Raw genomic sequence first — 22,844 nt, 5'->3', positions numbered from 1 at the left:
CACGGTCATATGTGTGTGTACTTGTACACTCCCATATAGCAATATGGTGGCCCGATTACCACATATTACACAGTAACACGGATATTCACTCACCGTGTACTTGTACTCGTGGGGGGGGGGGGGGGTGTGTGAGGGGTGTCCCACAAATCAATATGGGGGCCCATTAGAGCATATTTATATTGATGTACTTGTACTCATGGGGTGGTCCCACAAATAGATATGAGGGCCCATGGGGAGGTCCCACAAATCAATATGGGGGCCCATTAAAGAATATTTATATTGATGTACTTGTACTCATGGGTTGGTCCCACAAATAGATATGAGGGCCCATGGGGAGGTCCCACAAATCAATATGGGGGCCCATTAGAGCATATTTATATTGATGTACTCATACTCATGGGGTGGTCCCACAAATCAATATGGGAGCCCATTACTACATTTTTTTTTTTAAATGTGCATGGCGCTCTGAGACTTTGAGAGTGTGTTGCTTAACTTGTGTGGAACCCGCATGCAAAATGTGGGTTCCCTGCGACCTTCAACAAAGTCAAAACTGAGGTCAGAGGTCACATTTTCGTGCCCTACGGTGCCCTACGGTGCCCTACGGTGCCCTTTACGGCACAAAGGAAGGTCCGACGGCTTTGAGCTTGGTGTCGTTGGAACCGCCTCGGAGAGCATATGCAGATTAATCCCTCTGGTAGCGCTAAATGTCAACGATTACGGATTAAAATGTAACAAAACCTTCCCTTAAGGCCTTTTGAAATACAGCTGTGCTGCATGAGTTTTTAAAGGACTTTGGAAAGGGCTAAAGAGATAATTTTTCACAGGGGGCCTCTAAATAGGGCTCAGATCAGGAATCTGAAGTATGGAAACTGTAACCCACCCAGAATGTTTTTTTTCAATAAACTCTCAAATTTCTCACAGAATGCTGTCTGGAGTTTAGAATCTGACAGGCTTGTGGTGGGGGAGGGGGAGAAAATGAAAAAAATATAAAAAATGTGCATGGCGCTCCGAGACTTTGAGAGTGTGTTGCTTAACTTCTGTGGAACCCGCGTGCAAAATATGGGGCCCCTGCAACCTTCAACAAGGTCAAAACTGAGGTCAGAGGTCACGTTTTCATGCCATACGGTGACCTTTAGGGCACATAGGAGGGTCCGAGAGCTTGGAACTTGGTCTCGTTAGAACGGGCTTAGAAATTACATGCAGATTGGTGCCTCTTTTGCATCTAAATGTCAAAGTTAACGGCTTAAAATGTAACAATACCTTCCCTTAAGGCATTTTCGTTTTAATGCCCTACGGTGACCTTTAGGACACAAAAGAGGGTCCGAGAGCTTGGAGCTTGGTCTCGTTGGAACGGGCTCGGAAATGCCATGCAGATTGGGGCCTCTTTTGCAACTAAATGTCAAAGTTAACGGCTTAAAATGTAACAATACCTTCCCTTAAGGCGTTTTGAGATTATGCGCTGCATGATTCTTTAAAGTACTTTGGAAAAGGCTAAAGAGATCATTTTTTCACCAGGGGCTTCTAAATAGGGCCCAGAACAGGAATCTGAAGTATGGAGACTATAAAACACCCAGAATTTGTTTTCAAAAAAATTGCAACTTTTTCACAAAATCCTGTCTGGAGCTTACAAATGTTATACCCTTGTGGTCTTGGAGTGTGAGAAAATACTTTTTTTTTTAAAAAGGTGCTTGGCCCATCCGAGACTTTGAGAGTTGGTTGCTTAACTTGTTAGGAACCGGCTTGCAAAATGTGGGGCCCCTGCGTCCTTGAACAAGGTAAAATCTGAGGTCAGAGGTCACGTTTTGATGCCGTACGGTGACCTTTATGACACAAAGGAATGTCCGAGAGCTTGGAACTTGGTCTCGTTAGAACGGGCTCGAAAATTACATGCAGATTGGTGCCTCTTTTCCAACTAAATGTCAAAGTTAACGGCTTAAAATGTAACAAAACCTTCCCTTAAGGCGTTTTGAGATGAAACTGCTACTTCACTTTTTAAAAGACTTTGGAAAAGGTTAAAGAGATCATTTTTTCGCCAGGGGCTTCGAACTAGGGCCCAGATCAGGAATCTGAAATATGGGAACCGCAACCCACCCAGAACTTTGTTTATTCAACAAGGTCAAGATTGAGGTCAGAGGTTAAGTTTACATGCCGTACGTTGCACTTTATGGTACAAAGGAAGGTCCGAGAGCTCTGAGCTTGGTGTCCTTGTAACCGGCTCGGAAATTGCATGCAGATTGGTATTTCCCGGCACGCCGGGGTGACCCCCGAGAACTCCGGGGGGTCCGGCTATTTTACAAACGTTGCGTTGGCAGAGTAATCGGGGGGTTTAGCCGTAGCGGTCCTCTGCCAGCATATTACGCTGGAAGCGGGCTCCCGTTTCTCGAGCAGAGCTGCTAATGTTGGGAAGCCGTCCGACTGAAGAAGGAGGCCTTCAGGGATTTGTTATCCCGGGGGACTCCCGAGTTGCAAGGTACCGACAGGCCCGAAGGGCAGCAGCCTCAGCCGTGGCCGAGCCAAGCAGCGGGTGCGGGAGAAGTTCGGAGAAGACATGGAAAAGGACTTTCGGGCGGCACCAAAGTTGTTCTGGGAAACTGTCCGACACCTCAGGAGGGGGAAGCAGGGAACAATCCAAGCTGTGTACAGTAAGGATGGGACGTTGTTGACCTCAACTGATGGAGTGTTAGGGCGTTGGAAGGAGCACTTTGAGGAACTCCTGAACCCGACAACTCCGCCCTCTATGTTAGAGGCAGAGCTGGAGTATGACAGGGGATCGACACCAATCCCCCGGGGGGAGGTCACTGAGGTCGTCAAACAACTTCACAGTGGGAAAGCCCCGGGGGTGGATGAGATCCGCCCAGAAATGCTGAAGGCTCTGGGTGTTGAGGGACTGTCATGGTTGACACGTCTCATCAACGTTGCGTGGAAATCGGAAACAGTACCAAAGGAGTGGCAGACCGGGGTGGTGGTTCCACTTTTTAAAAAGGGGGATCAGAGGGTGTGTGCCAATTACAGAGGCATCACACTACTCAGCCTCCCCGGGAAAGTTTACTCTAAGGCAGTGGTTCCCAACCTGGGGGTCGCGACCCCCTTGGGGGTCGCCAAAGATTGCAGGGGGGGGCGCCAGACCTCAGATGATTTGAGGCCTAATATCATATTTAGAATTAAAACTAATTAAAAAATTACATATACATTTTTTTTACGTATCATTTTTTTTTACATATTGTTACGCAATACATGATTGGCGCTAAAAGCCTTGTCTATATTACAATAAAATATAGAAATTAATTGATTAACTAAAATTAAAATTCAAAAAATTCATCTGATACTCCTCCGATTGGCGCCAACATTGACGTTACTGTGTCAGCTTTCATAATAATAACAGTTTGCTGCGCTTGCTAGCTAGCGACCGACTTCATAAGGTGAATATTTTTGTCTAAAAATGTCTGAAAAACGTAAAGGAAATGACAGCTCATCTGCAATCAAAAAGAAAATGAGGACCTACCTAGAGAGCTATCTTAACTTCGGTTTCATGGAGGGAACGGACAAAACCCGCCCAGAGTCTGTGATATGCAGAGAGAAGCTAGCCAACGAAAGCATGAAACCCAGCAAAATGAAGAGACACCAACAGACCATGCACCCAGAAACAGTCGGGCGTGATCGGGACTTTTTCATAAAGAAACAATACCTTGCAAAGGCAAACAAGCCAATGGATATTAGAACAGCGTTTGTTAGGGCTTGCAGCGAGGCCTCTTTTGAATGTGCCCTTTTAATAGCAAAGGCAAAGAAACCGCACAACATTGGCGAGCAGCTCATTAAGCCAGCTTGCATTAAGATGGCTGAGAAACTGTGCATCCCGCAGATCGCGGAGAAGCTAAAAACTGTACCACTGTCAAACAATACGGTGAAAGACAGAATTGAGAAGATGGCAAGTAACTGCGAGCTGCAGCTGCTCGAAAAGCTTGGAAAGGGGCCATTTGCCATACAACTTGATGAAACCACAACTGTAGCAGACGAGGCTGTGCTGATCGTTTATGTGCAATATATAGATGGGGAAGATTTGAAGCAGAACATTCTTATGTCAGTCAACCTTACCACTACCACCCGGGGTGAGGACATTTTTACTGCAGTGGATTCTTACCTCTCATCCCACAAGCTTTCCTATGACAATTTAGTTGCATGTTGCACAGACGGAGCTGCCTCAATGATGGGGAAAAACAAGGGATTTAACAGTCGCTTGAAAGAAAAGGCCCCACACTGCACAATATTTCACTGTGTGATACATCGCCAGGCCCTGGCCAGCAAGAAACTGCCAGAAGACCTCAGCAAAACACTCTCAACTGTTATTAAAATAGTCAATTTCATCAAAGGTCGCCCCACCAACAAGCGTCTATTCGCAGACTTGTGCGAGGATGAAGCGCGCCAAACCCTCCTCCTGCACACCGAGGTGCGCTGGCTCTCACGCGGCCGAGTGCTGGCACGCTTTGTAGAACTGAAGGAAAAAATTGAAGAGTTTCTACAAACTCGTAACCGCGCACTGTCAGAGCAAGTGACTGAGTCATTCTGGATTAAAACAGCATACCTGGCCGACATCTTCAGTCTCTACAATGAAACAAACAAGCGTCTGCAAGGCGTGGAGTCCAACATTCTCCAATGATGCATTTGTGCGCAAACTGGAGTACAGGGTCGAGAAAATGGAGAGGGGGGAGCTGCAACAGTTTCCACTACTGCTGAAACAATCCCAAAACAATCCTGAAACGGTGTCAGTACGTCGCAAGTTCATCCGCCATATGAACGCACTGCAAACGGAAATGCAATCACGGTTCGCTGACATAGACGAGTATGTCTCCAAGGAATTGTGGGTTTTAGATCCCTTTATTGCCAAAGTTGAGGATGTGGAATACCTGGATTGAGGTATTTGGTATATTGGAGATGAGCTCACCGACATCCAAGCTGACTCGCTGTCAAAGAAATACTTCCAGGAAAAAGGATTTAAAAAGTCTTGGATTCTCAAAGGACCAAGCCTCGCTCCAAAGATCACACTGCATGCCACGACCAGGATTACACTCCCATTCAGTACGACAATTCTATCAGAAACAGCCTTCAGCGCACTTGTTGCCATCAAAACAAAAGCACGCAACACACTGGACGTTCACAACGACTTAAGACTGGCTGTCACTCACATTACACCGGACATTCCATCCCTGGCTGCGGGCGTGCAAGCCCAAGGTTCACATTAATGAACCTACTTGAACCTCGTCTTCTCTCTGCTACCTGTTCCATGGCAGACAAGCATTTGATTTACCTGCTTAATATGCCAGTTTTTCATTTTGGTTTTATACAGGCCTATGCAACCATATTACCATTTATTTATTAGACATAGTATATTCTTTTGAAGTGTCCTGTTCTTCGACATTTGAAATAAATATGATGCATACATTTGCAAGTTAGTAGCTAATAAAAGCATACAAAGACAGAAATGTATCATTTTTTCTTTAATATAAATGTTTCTTCTGCACGTAAAGTGCCGGTTTCAGTTGGATTATTTGTCAAAGTTGCTCCGATCAGATCGGTCTCCTCCATTTTGTAGATTATTTGCGATTTTTTAATCCACATAAACACATCGCCAAAATCAGGCTTACTTTGAGCATGTGTTTTAAACAGTTGAATCCCTTTGTGAATTGTTTCCACTTGCGCCGTCCTGTAATTTCTTGATACAGCGGGCATCCAAATTCATTAATCCTGAGTCCAATAACCAACAAAGTCACTCCAATAGTGCTCCTTAATTACGCTTTCATCCTCCTTTAAGGAAATACTTCACATTCATCCAATTTGTGACAGTAGTTGTAGCATTTTTCAGACTTTTAAACTTGAATTACCGCTGTTGCCGTGTGTGTGTGTGTGTGTGTGTGTGTGTGGGGGGGGGGGGGGGGGGGCACGGCTGTCACTACCCGATCTGCCCCCATGTGCGAGATGGTCCGCCATACTGGACAACTATATACGGCAACTGTAATAGGACACTTCACACAGTGGCGTTTGGCAAAGCAGAAAAAGAACACAAAAAACCGGGAGAGATGAGTTATTGTTATTACAACGTGACTTCACTATTATTTAACAACTCTTTTTATTGGGTTCTTTTATTTGGGGTTAAGTACATTGTCAGAATAAGTGAGATATAGATTTAACTTCTGTTAGACAGCTATATGCCATACATTTTTGCATACATTCACAGTAAATATTTATTCAGTATGATAACTGCCAAACAGAAGTTAAATCCATTTTCTTTTTGTGCTTTGCCAAACGCCACTATGTCAAGTGTCCTAGTTGGGTTGCCGTACGGAGTTGTCCAGTATGGCAGATCATCTTGCACATGCACAGTACAGAACGGGCAGGGGGGCAGATCGGCAACAGCGATAATTAAAGTTTCAAAGTTTTGGGGGGTCGCAAATTCCAACAGGAGTCATTTGGGGGGGCCCTGGGTGAAAAAGGTTGGGAACCTCTGCTCTAAGGTATTCGAAAGGAGGGTCAGGCCATTTGTCGAACCTCAGATTTAGGAGGAACAATGCGGATTCCGTCCTGGTTGTGGAACGACGGATCAGCTTTTTACTCTCGCAAGGATCCTGGAGGGGGCCTGGGAGTACGCTCATCCAGTCTACATGTGTTTTGTAGACTTGGAGAAGGCGTATGACCGGGTTCCCAGGGAGTCACTCTGGGAGGTGCTGCGGGAGTATGGGGTGAGGGGGTCTCTACTCAGGGCCTTCCAATCTCTGTACTCCCAAAGCGAGAGCTGTGTCCGGGTCCTCGGCAGTAAGTCGGACCCATTTCAGGTGAGGGTTGGCCTCCGCCAAGGCTGCGCTTTGTCACCAATGCTGTTTTTAATATACATGGATCGGATTTCGAGGCGTAGTCGTGGGGGAGGGGGTCTGCAGTTCGGTGGACTGAGGATTGCACCACTGCTTTTTGCAGATGATGTGGTTCTGATGGCTTCATCGGTCTGCAACCTTCAGCACTCACTGGATCGGTTCGCAACCGAGTGTGAAGCGGCTGGGATGAGGATCAGCACCTCCAAATCTAAGGCAATGGTTCTCAGCAGGAAACCGATGGACTGTCCACTCCAAGTAGGGAGTGAGTCCTTACCCCAAGTGAAGGAGTTCAAGTATCTCGGGGTCTTGTTCTCGAGTGAGGGAACAATGGAGTGTGAGATGGGTTGGAGAATCGGAGCCGCGGGAGCGATAAAGCAGTCGCTTTACCGCACCGTTGTGACGAAAAGGGAGCTGAGCCAGAAGGCAAAGCTCTCTGTCTACCGCGCCATTTTCGTTCCTACCCTCACCTATGGTCATGAAGGATGGGTCATGACCAAAAGAACGAGATCGCGGGTACAAGCGGCCGAGATGGGTTTTCTCGGCAGGGTGGCTGGTGTCTCCCTTAGGGATAAGGTGAGAAGTTCGGTCATCCGGGAGGGACTCGGAGTTGAACCGCTCCTCCTTCACGACGAAAGGAGCCAGTTGAGGTGGTTCGGGCACCTAGTTAGGATGCCACCTGGGCGCCTCCCTAGGGAGGTGTTCCAGGCACGTCCAGCTGGGAAGAGACCAAGGGGTAGACCTAGGACCAGGTGGAGGGATTATATCTCTTCGCTGGCCTGGGAGCACCTTGGGATCCCCCAGTCAGAGCTGGTTGATGTGGCCAGGGAAAATAAAGTTTGGGGCTCTCTGCTGGAACTGCTACCTCCGCGACCCGACCACGGATAAGCGGAAGAAGATGGATGGATGGATGGATGTTGGGGTGTTTTTACACAGTAGTGAGAGTGAAAAACAGGATAGCACAGATTAATAAAATCAACAATAAGATGAGCGATAAAAATAAAAATAATAATAATGAGAAACTATAAAATAAGAAATGAATAAAACTCAAATGTAATTATCATATCATATATTCTAATGTATTGTATTATTAAGTAATATATACATTAACCCCATTATAGCAGATGCCACATTGAATGGATGAACACATATATGCATCAATAAGTACAACAGAGTATTTCTAAATACAAGTTGTAACAATACTTATATGTATGTAATATTAACCCTTTGGAGTTGACCGTCACGCCGGCGTGATCAGATCACATGACCTGTTCAAGCCGGTGCCGCATAACAACAACAGTCCGGACAACATTGCCGTGTGTTTCTGTTGAAAGTACTGGCTTGAAACGATATGCCAGTCTTTGTTTCATGCAAAAAGACCCAGTAAACACGGCGATACGATGATATAAAGTTAATACATTTCAAAAGTATGAGAAATGGAAGCTCATATTTGAATATCTTCGCCGTATTTTATCATTTTACGAAACGGAAAATACTGGAAACTGTAGATCCTGCTCAACAGGATGTATTTACCAGGGAAGGGGTGAGGTAATCAGGTAAACGGAGTGATACAAAGCGAGACAAAGCGAGACGAAAAGAGACGAAGAGGGACGGCGGGAACCGAAGAGAGACGGCAGGAAATGGAGAGAGACGAAGATATACATATTATTGTACATAATGTGTATATAATAACATAATGACTAATTTCAGATGATAATACTTTTCAGGGTTAGGTCCGGTCTGACAGCGCTTAGCTCTCTGCTGCAGAGAAGATCACTGCTCTAAACAAAGTCAAAAATCCTACATCCAAACGGAATAAATATAATAAATTATTATTAATACGTTAAGTCTTGTTCATTGTTTTTCACTTTTATTAAATGTTTGATATTTACGGTGGAAATGGTGGACTATCGGACAGCACACGTTCATATATTGTCACTCACACATTTATGCATTTTGTTCTCATATTCATATATTTTATTGCTCATATTTATACATTTTGCTCTCATGAAGATTCATTCAATGTTTACATTTAATATTAAGACAATGAAGACAATATATGTAGAGAAGAATGGCTTATTATATTTACAGCTCTTAATAACATTCATTTTCTGGACTCAATAAGCTTGTTTGAGACAAGCGAGACCTGCGCAGACCTGCGCAGTTGCGATCAACGTCTTGCTAGTGCGTTGCATGATGGTTAGTCATTTTGTCCGACTTGCTGTGGAGGCTCGCCTACATGAGACGTTGAAATCTCGCGGGACAAAGACGCCCGCAGCCTTGAGAGCGAGGCGCGGCGAGGCGGCGCAGTTCCTCTCCACGGGCTGTGGAAGCGAAATGCTTGATGGGAAACGACTCGCTGGTATCTCGAGCTGAGCGCTCATTGGTGGTTTTTACCATGTGCTGATGATGAAACTCTCCAATTGGCTCGGCAAAAGTTTGTTGTTGTTTTGTGTCAGTTTTACGTCGCCCCTTCCATTAACATTTTCATCATTGTTCCACAATGTTTATCATCATGAAATTAATATCCATATATTTTATACTATACTTGCACTGCTTACCGTTTTCATACTTTATATATCTTAGCATATTCATACACACTATTCATACTGCTCACAGGCTGCTGTGTATATTCATACCCCTCACTGTTTATTCATCATTTAATTCATTCTATATTTTATTCTGTAGATTGTGTACATTACTTTTCACTTTACTGCTTGTTGCACTCCTGGTTGGAAGCTAAACTGCATTTCGTTGTCTCAGTACCTGTAATATGTGCAATAACAATAGAGTTGAATCTAATCTTGTGAAGGAACAAATGTATTTACTTAGTACATATCTGACATTAACGATTAAACGCATGTGTGCATTCTTTATAAATGCAAGCCGACTCCGGAGGTGGCGGTATGCACCTTAAAGTTGTTTGCAATCCGCCAAAAAAACGAGAGAAGAAGAAGAAGAAGAAGAAGAAGAAGAAGAAGAAGAAGAAGAAGAAGAAGCCGCCGCCGACTCGGAGCTGTCCGACTTCAGGCGAGCTTTTTGAGACCTCCCCCGGCTGCGATCGGCTATTCTCGTCTACTTTTGAGGCGAGCCGCAACATGTCTCAAACAAGCCTAAGGTGTGTCTTGGCCAGGGGGGGAGGGCTGAGGAATGCGACCATCCCCCTTGGGGGAATTCCTCCACACATTCCGATGGCCAATTCGTTTTAAACAAAGAGTTCACATCAACATGGGGGGTGGGGGGCTGGTGAACGGTCTGGTCATTTGTTTGTTCCACAATGTTTATCATCATGAAATTAATATCTATATATTTTTTACTATACTTGCACTGCTTCCCGTTTTCATACTTTATATATCTTAGCATATTCATACACACTGTTAATACTGCTCACAGGCTGCTGTGTATATCTAGTGTATTCATACCTCTCACTGTTTATTCATCATTCAATTCATTCTATCTTTTATTCTGTACATTGTGTACATTACTTTTCACTTTACTGCTTGTTGCACTCCTGGTTAGAAGTTAAACTGCATTTTGTTGTCTCAGTATCTGTAATATGTGCAATAACAATAAAGTTGAATCTAATCTTGAGCAGGAACAAATGTATTTACTTAGTACATATCTGACATTAACGATTAAACACATGTGTGCATTCTATTTATGCAAAACGATTCGAGCCGGCTCCGGAGGTGGCGGCATGCACCTTAAAGTTGTTTGCAATCCGCCAAAAAACCGAGAGAAGAAGAAGAAGAAGAAGAAGAAGAAGAAGAAGAAGACTCGGAGCTGTCCGACTTCAGGCGATCTTTTTGAGACCTCCCCCTGCTGCGATCGGCTATTCTCGTCTACTTTCGAGGCGAGCCGCAACGCGTCTCAAACAAGCATAGTGTGTCCACACGAGACAGCTCCGTTTAGCTCCAACCGCTGGAGAAGCTGCAGTACATATGCAGGAGCCTGTACGTGGCACTGTAACTTCCTCCACTAAATCGGGGAAGAAGCATGGTTGTCATGGTTGCCCTTCTGTTTATTCTCCGCGGTGGGGGCAGAGGGAACCGGGCAGAGATTTTCGCCAGTCAACGTGTATTAAAGTTTAAATCTTCCGGACAAAATTATAAAAGTGCCGGTCAAAGGTCTTCTTTGTTATTTATTGAGCTTTAAAACAAATGAATAACGACTGTATATAATAAAACACACGGAGCCTCTCTTTTTCCTCCCAATCTTCGGACAGCGTCAGTGTCTGTCTCATGCAGCAGCTGATCCAGTAATGAGTGACCTGGCCGAAAGTAAAAATAAACATATTTATAACTAGTTTAGGTAGTTTGAGAGGTAATTAAAATAGCTAAGGGCGATGATCTGACTTGAAGTGTGTGTTTTGCTCCGTTCACCGCTGCATCACAGCGGGAGGAGCTGCAGGTGAGCAGAGCTGCGTGTCTCCGTCCTGTCAGATTAGACTTCACTCGCGTTTATGTCCATATCGAGAGAAAGATAAATAATCTGAATTCAGAGTGCAGTTTACTTTGACGCGGGGGTGAGCAGCAGAGGTGGGGAGAGGCGGGGCTATTGCCTCATTATCAGAAAATGATCGTATAGGGCTTACACACGGAGCCGTTGGACCCCCCAGAGCGTTGCGTATGCCGTTCTATCCACCTTGGGACCTGTTATCGTTTCCGCAGTTGTTTACTGTCATATTCGGTCGTCCTAGTGTGGCAGAATGGTCTATATGACACTAAACAGTAACGCAAACGACCATTCCTGTCCTCGTGGGGCCGGGGCCTTAATGTGCCGCCACCTCCGGAGTCGTCTTGACTCGGTTTAAAGAATGCACAAATGTGTTTAATCGTTAATGTCAGATATGTACTAAGTAAATGCATTTGTTCCTGCTCAAGATTAGATTCAACTTTATTGTTATTACGAAATGAGACAACGAAATGCAGTTTAGCTTCTAACCAGGGGTGCATCACGCAGCGAAAAGTAATGTGCACAACAGTAAACAATTATCACAGTAAATTATGTGGATTAAACTACATTTATTTCGTTAAAATTAAATTAAATGTAGGCTAGTGAATGCATTTCAACTCGCGAACATATGATACATTAAATGATCGTGAGGATGATGATTTAAAATCCTTTGTTTGAGCCGGGCTGCATTTCCTGATCTAAAAACATAGCGATGGTTTTGTACTTACGCCAACGTGAATTAAACAACATTATTTTGTTGAATAAAAACATGGTGATGTTTAGTAAATGATTACATGTCTCTTATTTAGCACAGAATATGATCCTATCCTTTAGATATCTTAACAAATATCCGCTATATCAGATACCTGCGATCTATCAGCTGTTTATTTCACATGAGTTCCAGTGTGGCAGCTTTCAATCACGGCTCCCCCTGGTGGATTCATGATCCATTGCAGCTGGTTTCATTATAATTACATGTATTTATCAATGGGGCGTATCAAGTCCTGCAGGGGTTTTTCCTTTTCCTTTTCCTTGCCTACCCGTGCAGGTCAGGGACCCGCACGGGTAGGCGTCCGAAACGAAGCGCTACATCTGTATGGCTGATCCGCGACTGCCTTGCACTGCAGCTAGACACAGGTTACTCACCTATTGCCGTGATGAACTCTTGCTACATCGGACCTCGCTGCTGTGTAACATCAAACCTGAGGTGGATCTACCATCAGAGCTCCACCGGGGGAAACGAGGAAGACGTGGAGGCATCCACGGAAGAGTAAGTAAGCATCCATATTCGCTTCCCTCCACCATTCTGTCTAATGTCCGCTCACTCCGAAATAAAATGTACCTACTGCCGATACCCAATGCCGACTGGAAAGGGCATTCAGGGACATATGCATCATCGCCTTGTCCGAAACCTGGCATGACGAGTCGGTCCCTGATGTCGAGGTCCGTCTGGAAAACTTCACCATCATCAGGTCAGATAGGACGTGTCAGTCGGAGAAGATGCGGGGCGGTGGGGTCTGCCTTAACATCAACAACAGGTGGTATAACAACATCAAGGTGCACCGGAAAGTGTGCACACCCAACCTGGAGATGATGACCGTGTCCCTGTGTCCCCACTATCTCCCCCGGGAATTCCCAACTTTTGTGATCAGCTGTGTTTACATCCCCCATTGCAAATGACAACGTAGCAGCGGAGCTAGTAGCCGAGGAGGCTAACAAAATCCTGGCCAAATACCCCGGAGTTCCAGTGTTTACTCTGGGGGACTTCAACACCTGTAGACTTGACAACGTGCTACCATCACATCAGCAGTATGTGGATATTCAAACCAGGAGGGGAAACATCCTCTGAGATGCAGACCACAACGTCATCTTCTTACTTCCTCTTGTTGGAGCGCCACCCTCCAGTGGATGGTCGAAGGTTGAACCCTGCTCCGCGCCGTTTGTTGATGAGTAGTCTTTTATAGGATAAAAGATGAGAGACTCAAACACCCAAAGGAGGTTATAACAAGTAAGCTGATTTAATGGTAAAAGCAACAGTACTCCGGGCTCAGTTCTTACTACCGTGTGATATACGTATCAGGACAGTCAGTCAGAAGGGAGCCCCGAGTGTAAGAATACAACAGTATTTTGTACGAAAGCGTGGGGAGGAGTTGTGTCGGTTGCTCCTCCCTAGCTATTTGTTATTGGCGATTTCACTTCTGGGCGGGCCCTAGACAGTGAGTTGGTAGTTCTCCATTGGCCGGTTTCACTCCTGGGCGGGCCCTTGGTAGTGAGTCAGAGTGCATTATCTGTTGCTGTTCCTTCTAGTAGAGTGTTCTTTGCCCACAGTTGGTAGTTGTGGTTTGTAATTGATAAGGCGTCTGCAGCAGGTGTGCGGGCCTGATATGAGGGATATTCAAAGTGAACCTAACACATTTTTCTAGTTACAGGTTCATTGTTGTTGTTGTTGGTTCAGCTCTGGTTCTCTGTCTGTTCGATGGAGAAGCAGCAGTCTCCTGCTTGGGTTAGGTCTTTGTTTGCTCAGGCGGATCGGCGTCTTAGCCATCTGACAGGCAGAGAGAGAGAGAGTCCAGGTCTCGGGACGCATTACCGATAGAAATTCTAGCACACTGAGGTTAAAAAAATCCCACCCTTTCCACTCTGTCTTTTTCTAATCATAGTATCTGCCTTGGTTGTTAAATACCATCTTAATAACAAAATGAATGTCTCCTAATGATATTACAGAGCTCCTTAAACAACATTATTTCAACCATTTGTAACATATTTACTCAAAACATCTCTTTCAGTAAACCCTTTTATCCTATAAAATGAAATACTTACATATTTCAAGCTCCATATATTTCACACAAGAAGAAATATCCCCACATATTCTCCAATATTTGAAATCCTACTGTTACTTAGAACAACAGTAAAAACCAGCAGAGAGCATACTAACAGATCACAACAATGTAAATTGACTCAAGACTAGGCCTATGTTTTCTTTCTATTATAATTATTAATATTATCACTTTTAGTGAACACTTATTCGTATTATATACATGCCCTGTCCATAATCCAGCCATGCAAATTGTTTGAGTGTAAAAATGTGTTTTTCCCTATCTGTTTACACTCTAAAGATTCTTTAAATTATTATGGATGAATTACTAATCCGTTTTGTACTTCTGATCAAAATGATGTATGTGTAATGCTTTAAATATACAAATATGTGTTAAATGTAATAGTTCTAAATTTGAACACAGTGGTTCTAGTTCTGACTAAAATACTATACAATATAACAGCAGATGGAGCCAAACCTTAATTTATAATTAATCTCTCTTTGTTTTGTGCCACACCCTGTTGGCCACGAGATGGCGGCACCTGACCAGGAATGAGCTTCACTTCAGCAACAATACCTCGACTCCCTTTTTTTAATTAATTTTTTTATTCTCACATAAGCTTTTTCCAAACTTTCTCATCTATTTTTCTGTTCTTTTACACCAAAAAAACGTAACAAGTCTTGGTCATTTAGCAATGTGTTACATTACAAGTTCACTTGTTAGACACTTTTATCCAAAGCGACATACATACTCAATACTGTGGGCAATCCCCCACAGGAGCAATTTGGGTTGAAGTGTCTTGCCCAGGGACACAACGACATACTGACTGCAGTGGAAATATCTCGTCTCCGCCCACCCTATCTTCGTTTATCATTTTATTGCGGAGGTCGGCGGCGACCTTCTTACTGTCGCTCGGCTTAACCCCGCTAAGGAGCAATCTCTCTGCCTGACACCATTGCTGTCGGAGACTCCCCGGCATGGGGGCCCCTAACTCTCGTTCCTCTCGTTCATATTCTCTTTCCATCCTGACTTTGTTTCTTCTTTCTGTCTGACTTTCTCCCTTATATATTCTAACTAAAGTTATTTGTGTTCACCTTTTATACTATTTATTCATAGAAAATGATTCCCCGTACAGTCTATCCAGCTTTTATAGTGCGATGTATATTTCAACAGATGGATAGACTTCTAAAAGCGCTTTGACACCCCCTTTCGGCGATGTGGCTTTTAGCATGGAGTTGAAACCCAAGTCTACAGAATCTCTTTATCGTCACGTTTAGCCTTCTATATTAACCCCACAACAAGAGTCTGTGAGAGCCGGTCGTTTCAAAACTGTACTTTTGAAAGTTGCGTCTCTCCTCTTGTGATCACCCTCATATAACACGACTGCAGCTCCTCTTTGAGACTGGTTTGTGTTATTCAAAACTTAGTTCCTATGGAGTCTTTAGAAAAGCATGAACTTTTTCTACTTTTAACGAGTTAGCCGTATGGTCCTGAAAGACCAACGGGGACTTTCACCTTCTTCTTACACCCCTCGTTCTTTTATCCTTTACAAAATATTTTATGTATTGTATTTTTTACCGTAAGACTATGACACTGGGAATGTCCCTGACAACTCTAAAATGTAGTTCTATAGCCAATCACAGATTTTGATAGTAACAGGTATCTGCTTACCTTTTAGTTTTAGGGCGCCCTGGTTTTAGTTGTCAAAGATATTCGAGGTGTCTTCCCTGGACCTTTCGTCCTTTGTCTGTCGGTGTTCCGTCTATGAGTCCCTACTCATCACGTCAGGGTCACCAAATTGTTGGAGCGCCACCCTCCGGCGGATGGTCGAAGGTTGAACCCTGCTCCGCGCCGTTCGTTGATGGGTAGTCTTTTATAGGATAAAAGATGAGAGACTCGAACACCCAAAGGAGGTTATAACAAGTAAGCTGATTTAATGGTAAAAGCAACAGTACAAAATACAGAGTACTCCGGGCTCAGTTCTTACTACCGTGTGATATACGTATCAGGACAGTCAGTCAGAAGGGAGCCCCGAGTGTAAGAATACAACAGCATTTTGTACGAAAACGTGGGGAGGAGTTGTGTCGGTTGCTCCTCCCTAGCTATTTGTTATTCGCGATTTCACTTCTGGGCGGGCCCTAGACAGTGAGTTGGTAGTTCTCCATTGGCCGGTTTCAATCCTGGGCGAGCCCTTGGTAGTGAGTCAGAGTGCGTTATCTGTTGCTGTGCCTTCTAGTAGCGTGTTCTTTTCCCACAGTTGGTAGTTGTGGTTTGTAACTGATAAGGCGTCTGCAGCAGGTGTGCTGGCCTGATATGAGGGATATTCAAAGTTAACCTAACACCTTGTTCTAGTTTCATAAGCTGCAGATGTACAGACTATTGGCCCTTAACACATGTCGGGCCGAAACCAGCTTTTCTAGTGGTTTCTTATACTGTACATGTTTATTATATCGAGGCACTTATTCAAGCAGTATATAAAATAGAGGTTACTTTACTCTGTACAAACAAGCACTGAAACGTCACAAGCCACAATGCTACAGCAAAATTTGAGTATAAAGACAAAATAGAGCAGGAATTTGGCAGCATGAACACCAAGCAGGCATTCCAAAAAGTAAAAACATTAACTGGATGCGAACCCAAATCCAACACCAGTGCAATTAATGACCCATTGAACACTCGCTTTGACACACAAGATGTATCTGCAGTGAGTGAGGAATGGTTGAGAAATCTTCCTTCACCTGACCCTACCGAACCGGACCCTTTCAGAGGAACAGGTATCAACTCAATCGGTGTAAAATAGGTAAAGCACCAGGGCCTGACGGCATCACAGCTAAGGTGCTGAAGTCCTGTGCCCTGGAAATCGCACCGATTATCCACTCACTCTTCTGCGAATCCTACCACACAGCCACAATACCCGCCCTCTGGAAAACTGCCACCATCGTCCCAGTTCCCAAGAAACCCCGGCCAAAATAACTAAATCATTACAGTCCTGATGCCCTCACTTCCATAATCATGAAGTGCATGGAGAAACTGTTGCCCAACATCCTTCTTCCGGTTGTCCCCCCTCAACTGGACCCCCTTCAATTAGCCTACAAAGCCAGGAGGGGCACAGAGGATGCCAAACTGTGCGAGTGGGCAAAACAATATCCCCTGCACTCACCATCAACACCGGAGCACCACAGGGTTGTGTGCTGAGCCCATTCCTGTACACACTCTACACGACTGCACCAGTCCGTCACCCACCACCACCTATCTCAAGTACTCTTGCTCTGCTCACAGACAACCACTCCGTCCTGGATTACCACAAAACCATCACACACTTCAATGTCAGTAAAACTAAATAAATCATTAAGATAAGATGGATCTTTATTAACCCCCCATGGGGAAATTCAGTATTATCGGTCGCCCCACAATACATCACCCTATCATTATCAATAACCAAACAGTTGAAACAGTCAACAGATTTAAATACCTTGGAGTAACATTGGACAATAAACTTAATTCAATCCAACAAAGTTTATGTCCTCCTTAAACTTAAAGGGGACCTATCATCAGTGTTGGGACTAACGCGTTACAATAACGCCGTTATTTTTGGCAGTAACTATTACTCTAATGCGTTATTTTGTAAATTCAGTAACTCAGTTACCGTTACTACATGGTGCGTTACTCCGTTATATTTTGTATATAATCTCGGCTCCCAGACGTTGGTGAGCGGCGCCAACATCGAGGCGAACGGAGATGAGAACTGTACTTAAGTACAGTACTTGAGTAAATGTACTTAGATACTTCCTGTGTCACATGCGGAGACGCGCTGTGGGCGTGTTTGTGTTTACTAACAAGACTATCATGGCGGCAGCGGAGCTCAAGTCGAGTTTCTCCGCCTGGAGATTGTTATGTATGTGTCACATCAGGTGTGACTGTGCCTTTAAGATGGCACTGGGAGTTTTGGGATATGTGAACCAGATAAAGTTGTGTTGTTGTGGTGTTGTCCTGGGAGCGTATGCAACAACGTGTTCAATAAACGGTCAACCTAAATGTCGTAGTCCATAGTCTTATATATACAACAGAGATATTCTCACTATTTCACTTTTGTCGAGCACAAAGAAAAGAACGTTTTAGTTAAATGTAAGTTGTGTCTTGGCGGGTCAAAGATCCTATCTACTGCCCAAAACAGCAATTCAAATCTGTTGAAACATCTGCAGAAACAACATGCTGGGACGAAGCTAGTAGCCTAGCTAAGACCACAGACCCAGACTCATCCGACGCCACTCAACCTCCACCTAAGCAACAGCGGCTGGATTTTAACCGAGGGACTGCTAGCCAGGGAAAAGTTGATAAAGCCATTGCACGGTATGTTGTAGAACACATGCAGGCTATTTTTACTATTTCTATTGCTATTTCTTGATCAACAGATTGTATTATTCTCCAATGCAATAACAGTACTGAAATGAAGGCTATAAGGGCATTAATGGGAGCCCTTTTTTTAAGTAACTAATGCGTTACTGTTCACTTTTTGGCATAATAATCAGTAAAGTAACTGAGTTACTTTTGGAATGAAGTAACTTGTAATGGTAACTAGTTACTGGTTTTCAGTAACTAGCACAACACTGCCTATCATGCAAAATGCACTTTTGTACGTCTTTTGTAAATGAATATGTGTCCCCAGTGTTCCAGGGAACTCACCAAGTATCAGAAAACACAACCCTCTCTATTTTCCTCCATACCCAAATCTCTAAACAAAGGGGCTGCAACGGATCTGATACAGACTGATCCAGATTTGAACACTGTCCTGACGTCAGGACGGTGGCGCTACGGCTATTGGTCAATTCTCCGCCTATCAGGGGAATGAGAGGTTGGGCCACGGCCGGCCATTGCCGCTCGAAAGTGCTGGAGACGCTGTAGTACATAGTAGGCCTGTAAGCTGCGCTGTAGTCTGCCAAAAAAGCAACGAAGAAGACTTCCCTTGCATGGTTGCCATGGTTGCCCTTTTGTTTATTCTCTCCGCTGTGGGTCTTTTTTCTCCCTCCCCGAGGCAAGCATTTGCACCTCCTGCTTTAAAACAAATGAATATGACTCTATATAATCTTATGTAAGGGATAATGTGCAGTGACGCGGTCATTATGGGGAAAAGAACACCGACAGACTGATCAGGAGCCCAACACGAAGCGGAGGGATCTAGATCGGCATGAAGGCACATTATGCAATGTGCACATTATCCCGCTTATTACATAGCCACATTCTTTTTTTTTTTTGTGACCAACTTTTTATTGTTGTTTTTTTTTGCCCTCACAAAAGGGACTTATACAGATACAAATTATATAGACAATATAGACAATACAAAAAGAAAAAGAAAAGACAAAGAACGAAAAGATATAGGGAATCCCTTTCCCATGCCATCCCGTCCCCCCCTCTTCCCACCCATCTTGCCATTTCACGGAAAATCCTACCTGATGTTTTTTAGCAATCATCTGAGTTCATCTATATATTATTTATATTATAGCATAACAATTTATAGCATAACAATTTATCCACATAAAATACATTCATACCTTTTTTTCCCCACATAACATTTCATCTGTTTAAGCTGAATTACGATTAACTCCTAATAATCTACAATTGCACTAAGGTGTGCGTATATGTACAATCATCATTTACATGAATGACATTACCCGATCAGCAGCTCTTTCAATAGCCTCTAATGTTTCCCCCTTAGCCTTATTAGCAGAAGCGATTGACAGCTCTGAGATTAGTAGGTCATGGAAGGATGATATCCATTGCTTAATAAATAAAGTATGTGGGGGTTCCCATCGTATTACTATTATTTTTTTGGCTGCTGTTAGACCAGCGAAAAGCACCCTTTTCTGATGGTTCTGTAGGACAAGAGAAGAATCATCATTCAACAATACAATATTTCGGAGACAGGGAATGTGAACTCCAATAATCTCAGATACAATGTCAATAACCTGTTTCCAGAACGTTCTTACTGCAGTACATTCATAAACCATGTGTACATACAGTATGTGCCAATAGTCTTTTGGTTACAGAGAAGGCATATGGGGCTTGGAATCATCCTTAATTGACAGCATTTTCTGGTTGACAGGTAATATCTGTGTATCATTTTATACTGTATCAATTGGTGATTGTGGTTACGCGATGTTAAGGAGATATTATTCCATATTCTCTTCCAATTAATAGTCTGCGTATAATTTTTTAGATCTGCGTTCCGTACTGCAGAGATGCCAATAAATCCGGTTAATTTATCTTGCAGTTTTTTATATACATGTTTATATATGAAGTAGTGCCGCTCACACTGTTTGGACTTAATATGACCTTAACTAATTGATGTGTTGGCAGAGGTTGATTCCAAGGAACTCCATATGTGCGCATGGCAGTACGTAGTTGAAAATAGAAAAAGAAAGAAGAGCCAGGCACATTATACGTGTCTTTCAATTCTTGGAAGGACATCAAGCCGTTGTCGTTGGTTATGTCAGAAAGATAATGTATTCCTCGAGTTTGCTATTGTGGGAATTGGATTACTTTTTTCCCAATACGTAGTAACAGGTTATGAAAAATGGGTATGTTACTATGCCAATCTACAGACCAATTGCACAATTTCTCCACCTTTTTCCACACTTTCACGGCTTGCCCAATAATTGGTCCAAATGTTTGCATACAGTCATATGGCGACATGGCAGAAAATAACCAAGTTCAAGAGGATAGACTATACTTCTTTCAATTGTAATCCAAGGTACTTTGGTGCTTTCATCAATCCAGTTTTTCAAGGCTCGAAACGTGAAGGAATAATAATAGAGCTCGAGATTGGGAACATTAAGGCCTCCACTGTTTTTGTCATATTGTAGAACTTTGTATCTGATTCTTGGGTATTGGTTTTTCCTAATATATTTTGAAATCCTATTCTGAAGTTTGTCCCAAAAACCGTCTGGTGGAGATAAAGGTAACATACTAGCTAAGAAATTGACTCTTGGTAGAACATTCATCTTTATGATTGAAATTCGTCCTGCTAAAGCAATTGTTATATTAATCCACTTTTTTAGGTCATCTTTAATTGTTGTATACATTCTTTTGTAGTTTTTTGCTACTATTGTGTCTAATGAGGCATTTATAAATTCCCAAATACTTAAAGTGTTGGACGATCTGCAATTCTGTATTTAAGTTTAGCTCAACCATGGCACTATTGAGGGGTAAAATATATGATTTATTCAAATTGATCTTGTAACCAGATATTGAACTAAATTGGGTAAAAATATTTAACAGCTTAGGAAGCGTAGTTGGTACCTTGTCCAAGTATAGTAGTAAATCATCCGCATATAACGAAATGTTGTGGTCTGTGTCTTTTACAACTATATGTTTTACTTCTTTGGATAGTGTTATTTTCTGTGCAAGCGGTTCTAGAGAAATTGCAAACAGAAGCGCGGAGACAGGGCAGCCTTGCCGTGTGCCACGTAGAATTGGAAATCTAGGTGACCACTGTCAGAACCATAGCACTTGGATTATAGGATCTTCACCATAATCATACATTTTGCCCCAAAACCCATTATTTGCATTGTAGGCCTATGCCACAAAAATGGCCATTCTAGCCTATCAACAGCTTTTTCAGCATCAACTGATAATATGGCGCAAGGCGATGTTATGTCTGCTGCAAAATGAATAACATGCTGTAGTCTCCTGATATTGTCTGATGAGAATCGGTTTTTCATAAAGCCTGTTTGGTCATAATGAACTAATGTTGGAAGGACTTTCTCCAATCGTCGAGCTATTACTTTTGCATAAAGTTTGATTTCTGAATTTATAAGTGATATTGGTCTAAAACTTGTGCATAAGTTTGGGTCTTTCCCCTTCTTGTGTATAAGAGAAATGTTAGCAGTATTGATATCCTTTTGGAAATGTCCTCCTTTAAGTGCTACCTGAATCATTTCCAATAATATTGGTCCTAAATCAGGCCAAAACTGGGAATATAATTCCGGAGGGATTCCATCTATACCAGGGGATTTGCCAAGGTTCATGTCTTCCAATGCTTCAGATAATTATTTAAGTGTTATTTCACAATCTAAGCGATCAATGTCCTCAGGGGATAGATGTGGTAAATTCAGATCCACAAAGAAATGTTCTAACTCTGCCTTTGATGTCTGTACTTGAGATGTATATAAATGTTTATAGAACTGTTCAAATTCATGATTAATACAAACTGAATGATAAAGGACAATGCCATCATTATTCGTAATTGAGGATATTTGGGCCAGCTGCTCGTTATTTCGGAGTTTACTTGCCAGCAGGGAGCTCGGTCTACTTCCATTTAGATATTCTGTGTTTCTTACCCTATGAATCAGAAATGTAGCTCTCTTGGTAAGTAGCGCATTGAGTTCAGCTTTAACTTTGCATACTACTATCTCTTTATCTGAATTATGATGTTCCTCTAGTTCTCTAATCAGTGATGATAATGTACATTCTAGATCCACGATTGTCTTGAGCTCTTCCCTATTTCGGTTTGAGGAGTACGCTATTGCGTTGCCTCGAACATAACCTTTTACAGCGTTCCATACATGCCTAACATCTTTAACTGAATTATAATTAAACAACATAAACTCTTTTAAGCCGATTTTCAGCTGCTGACAGTATTGTGAATCTTGTAATAATGTTAAATTGAATCTCCATCTTGCAGCTCGATTGTTCTCCTTAGAGAGAAAAAAGGTGCATA

The 22,844-nt window shown here is 43.1% G+C and overlaps 1 protein-coding gene across 2 annotated transcripts in view; it reads left to right on the top strand.

Moving 5' to 3' along the window:
* The window catches only part of LOC307033746 (glycine receptor subunit beta-like), a 186,598-nt gene that overhangs the window by 102,052 nt on the left and 61,702 nt on the right, over window positions 1-22,844 (top strand). The window contains exon 9 of one of the 2 annotated variants that reach the window (XM_079672323.1): window positions 18,331-18,478. The exons of the other annotated variant lie outside the window; for it this stretch is intronic. Coding sequence (XP_079528449.1) covers window positions 18,331-18,478 — 148 coding nt within the window. The remainder of the gene's footprint in view (window positions 1-18,330; window positions 18,479-22,844) is intronic. 2 annotated transcript variants of the gene reach the window in all.

The sequence above is a fragment of the Notothenia rossii genome, assembly GCF_949606895.1.
Source record: "Notothenia rossii genome assembly, chromosome: 1".
NCBI classification, from domain to species: Eukaryota; Metazoa; Chordata; class Actinopteri; order Perciformes; family Nototheniidae; genus Notothenia; species Notothenia rossii.
This window is presented reverse-complemented; position numbering and strand designations above follow the sequence as displayed.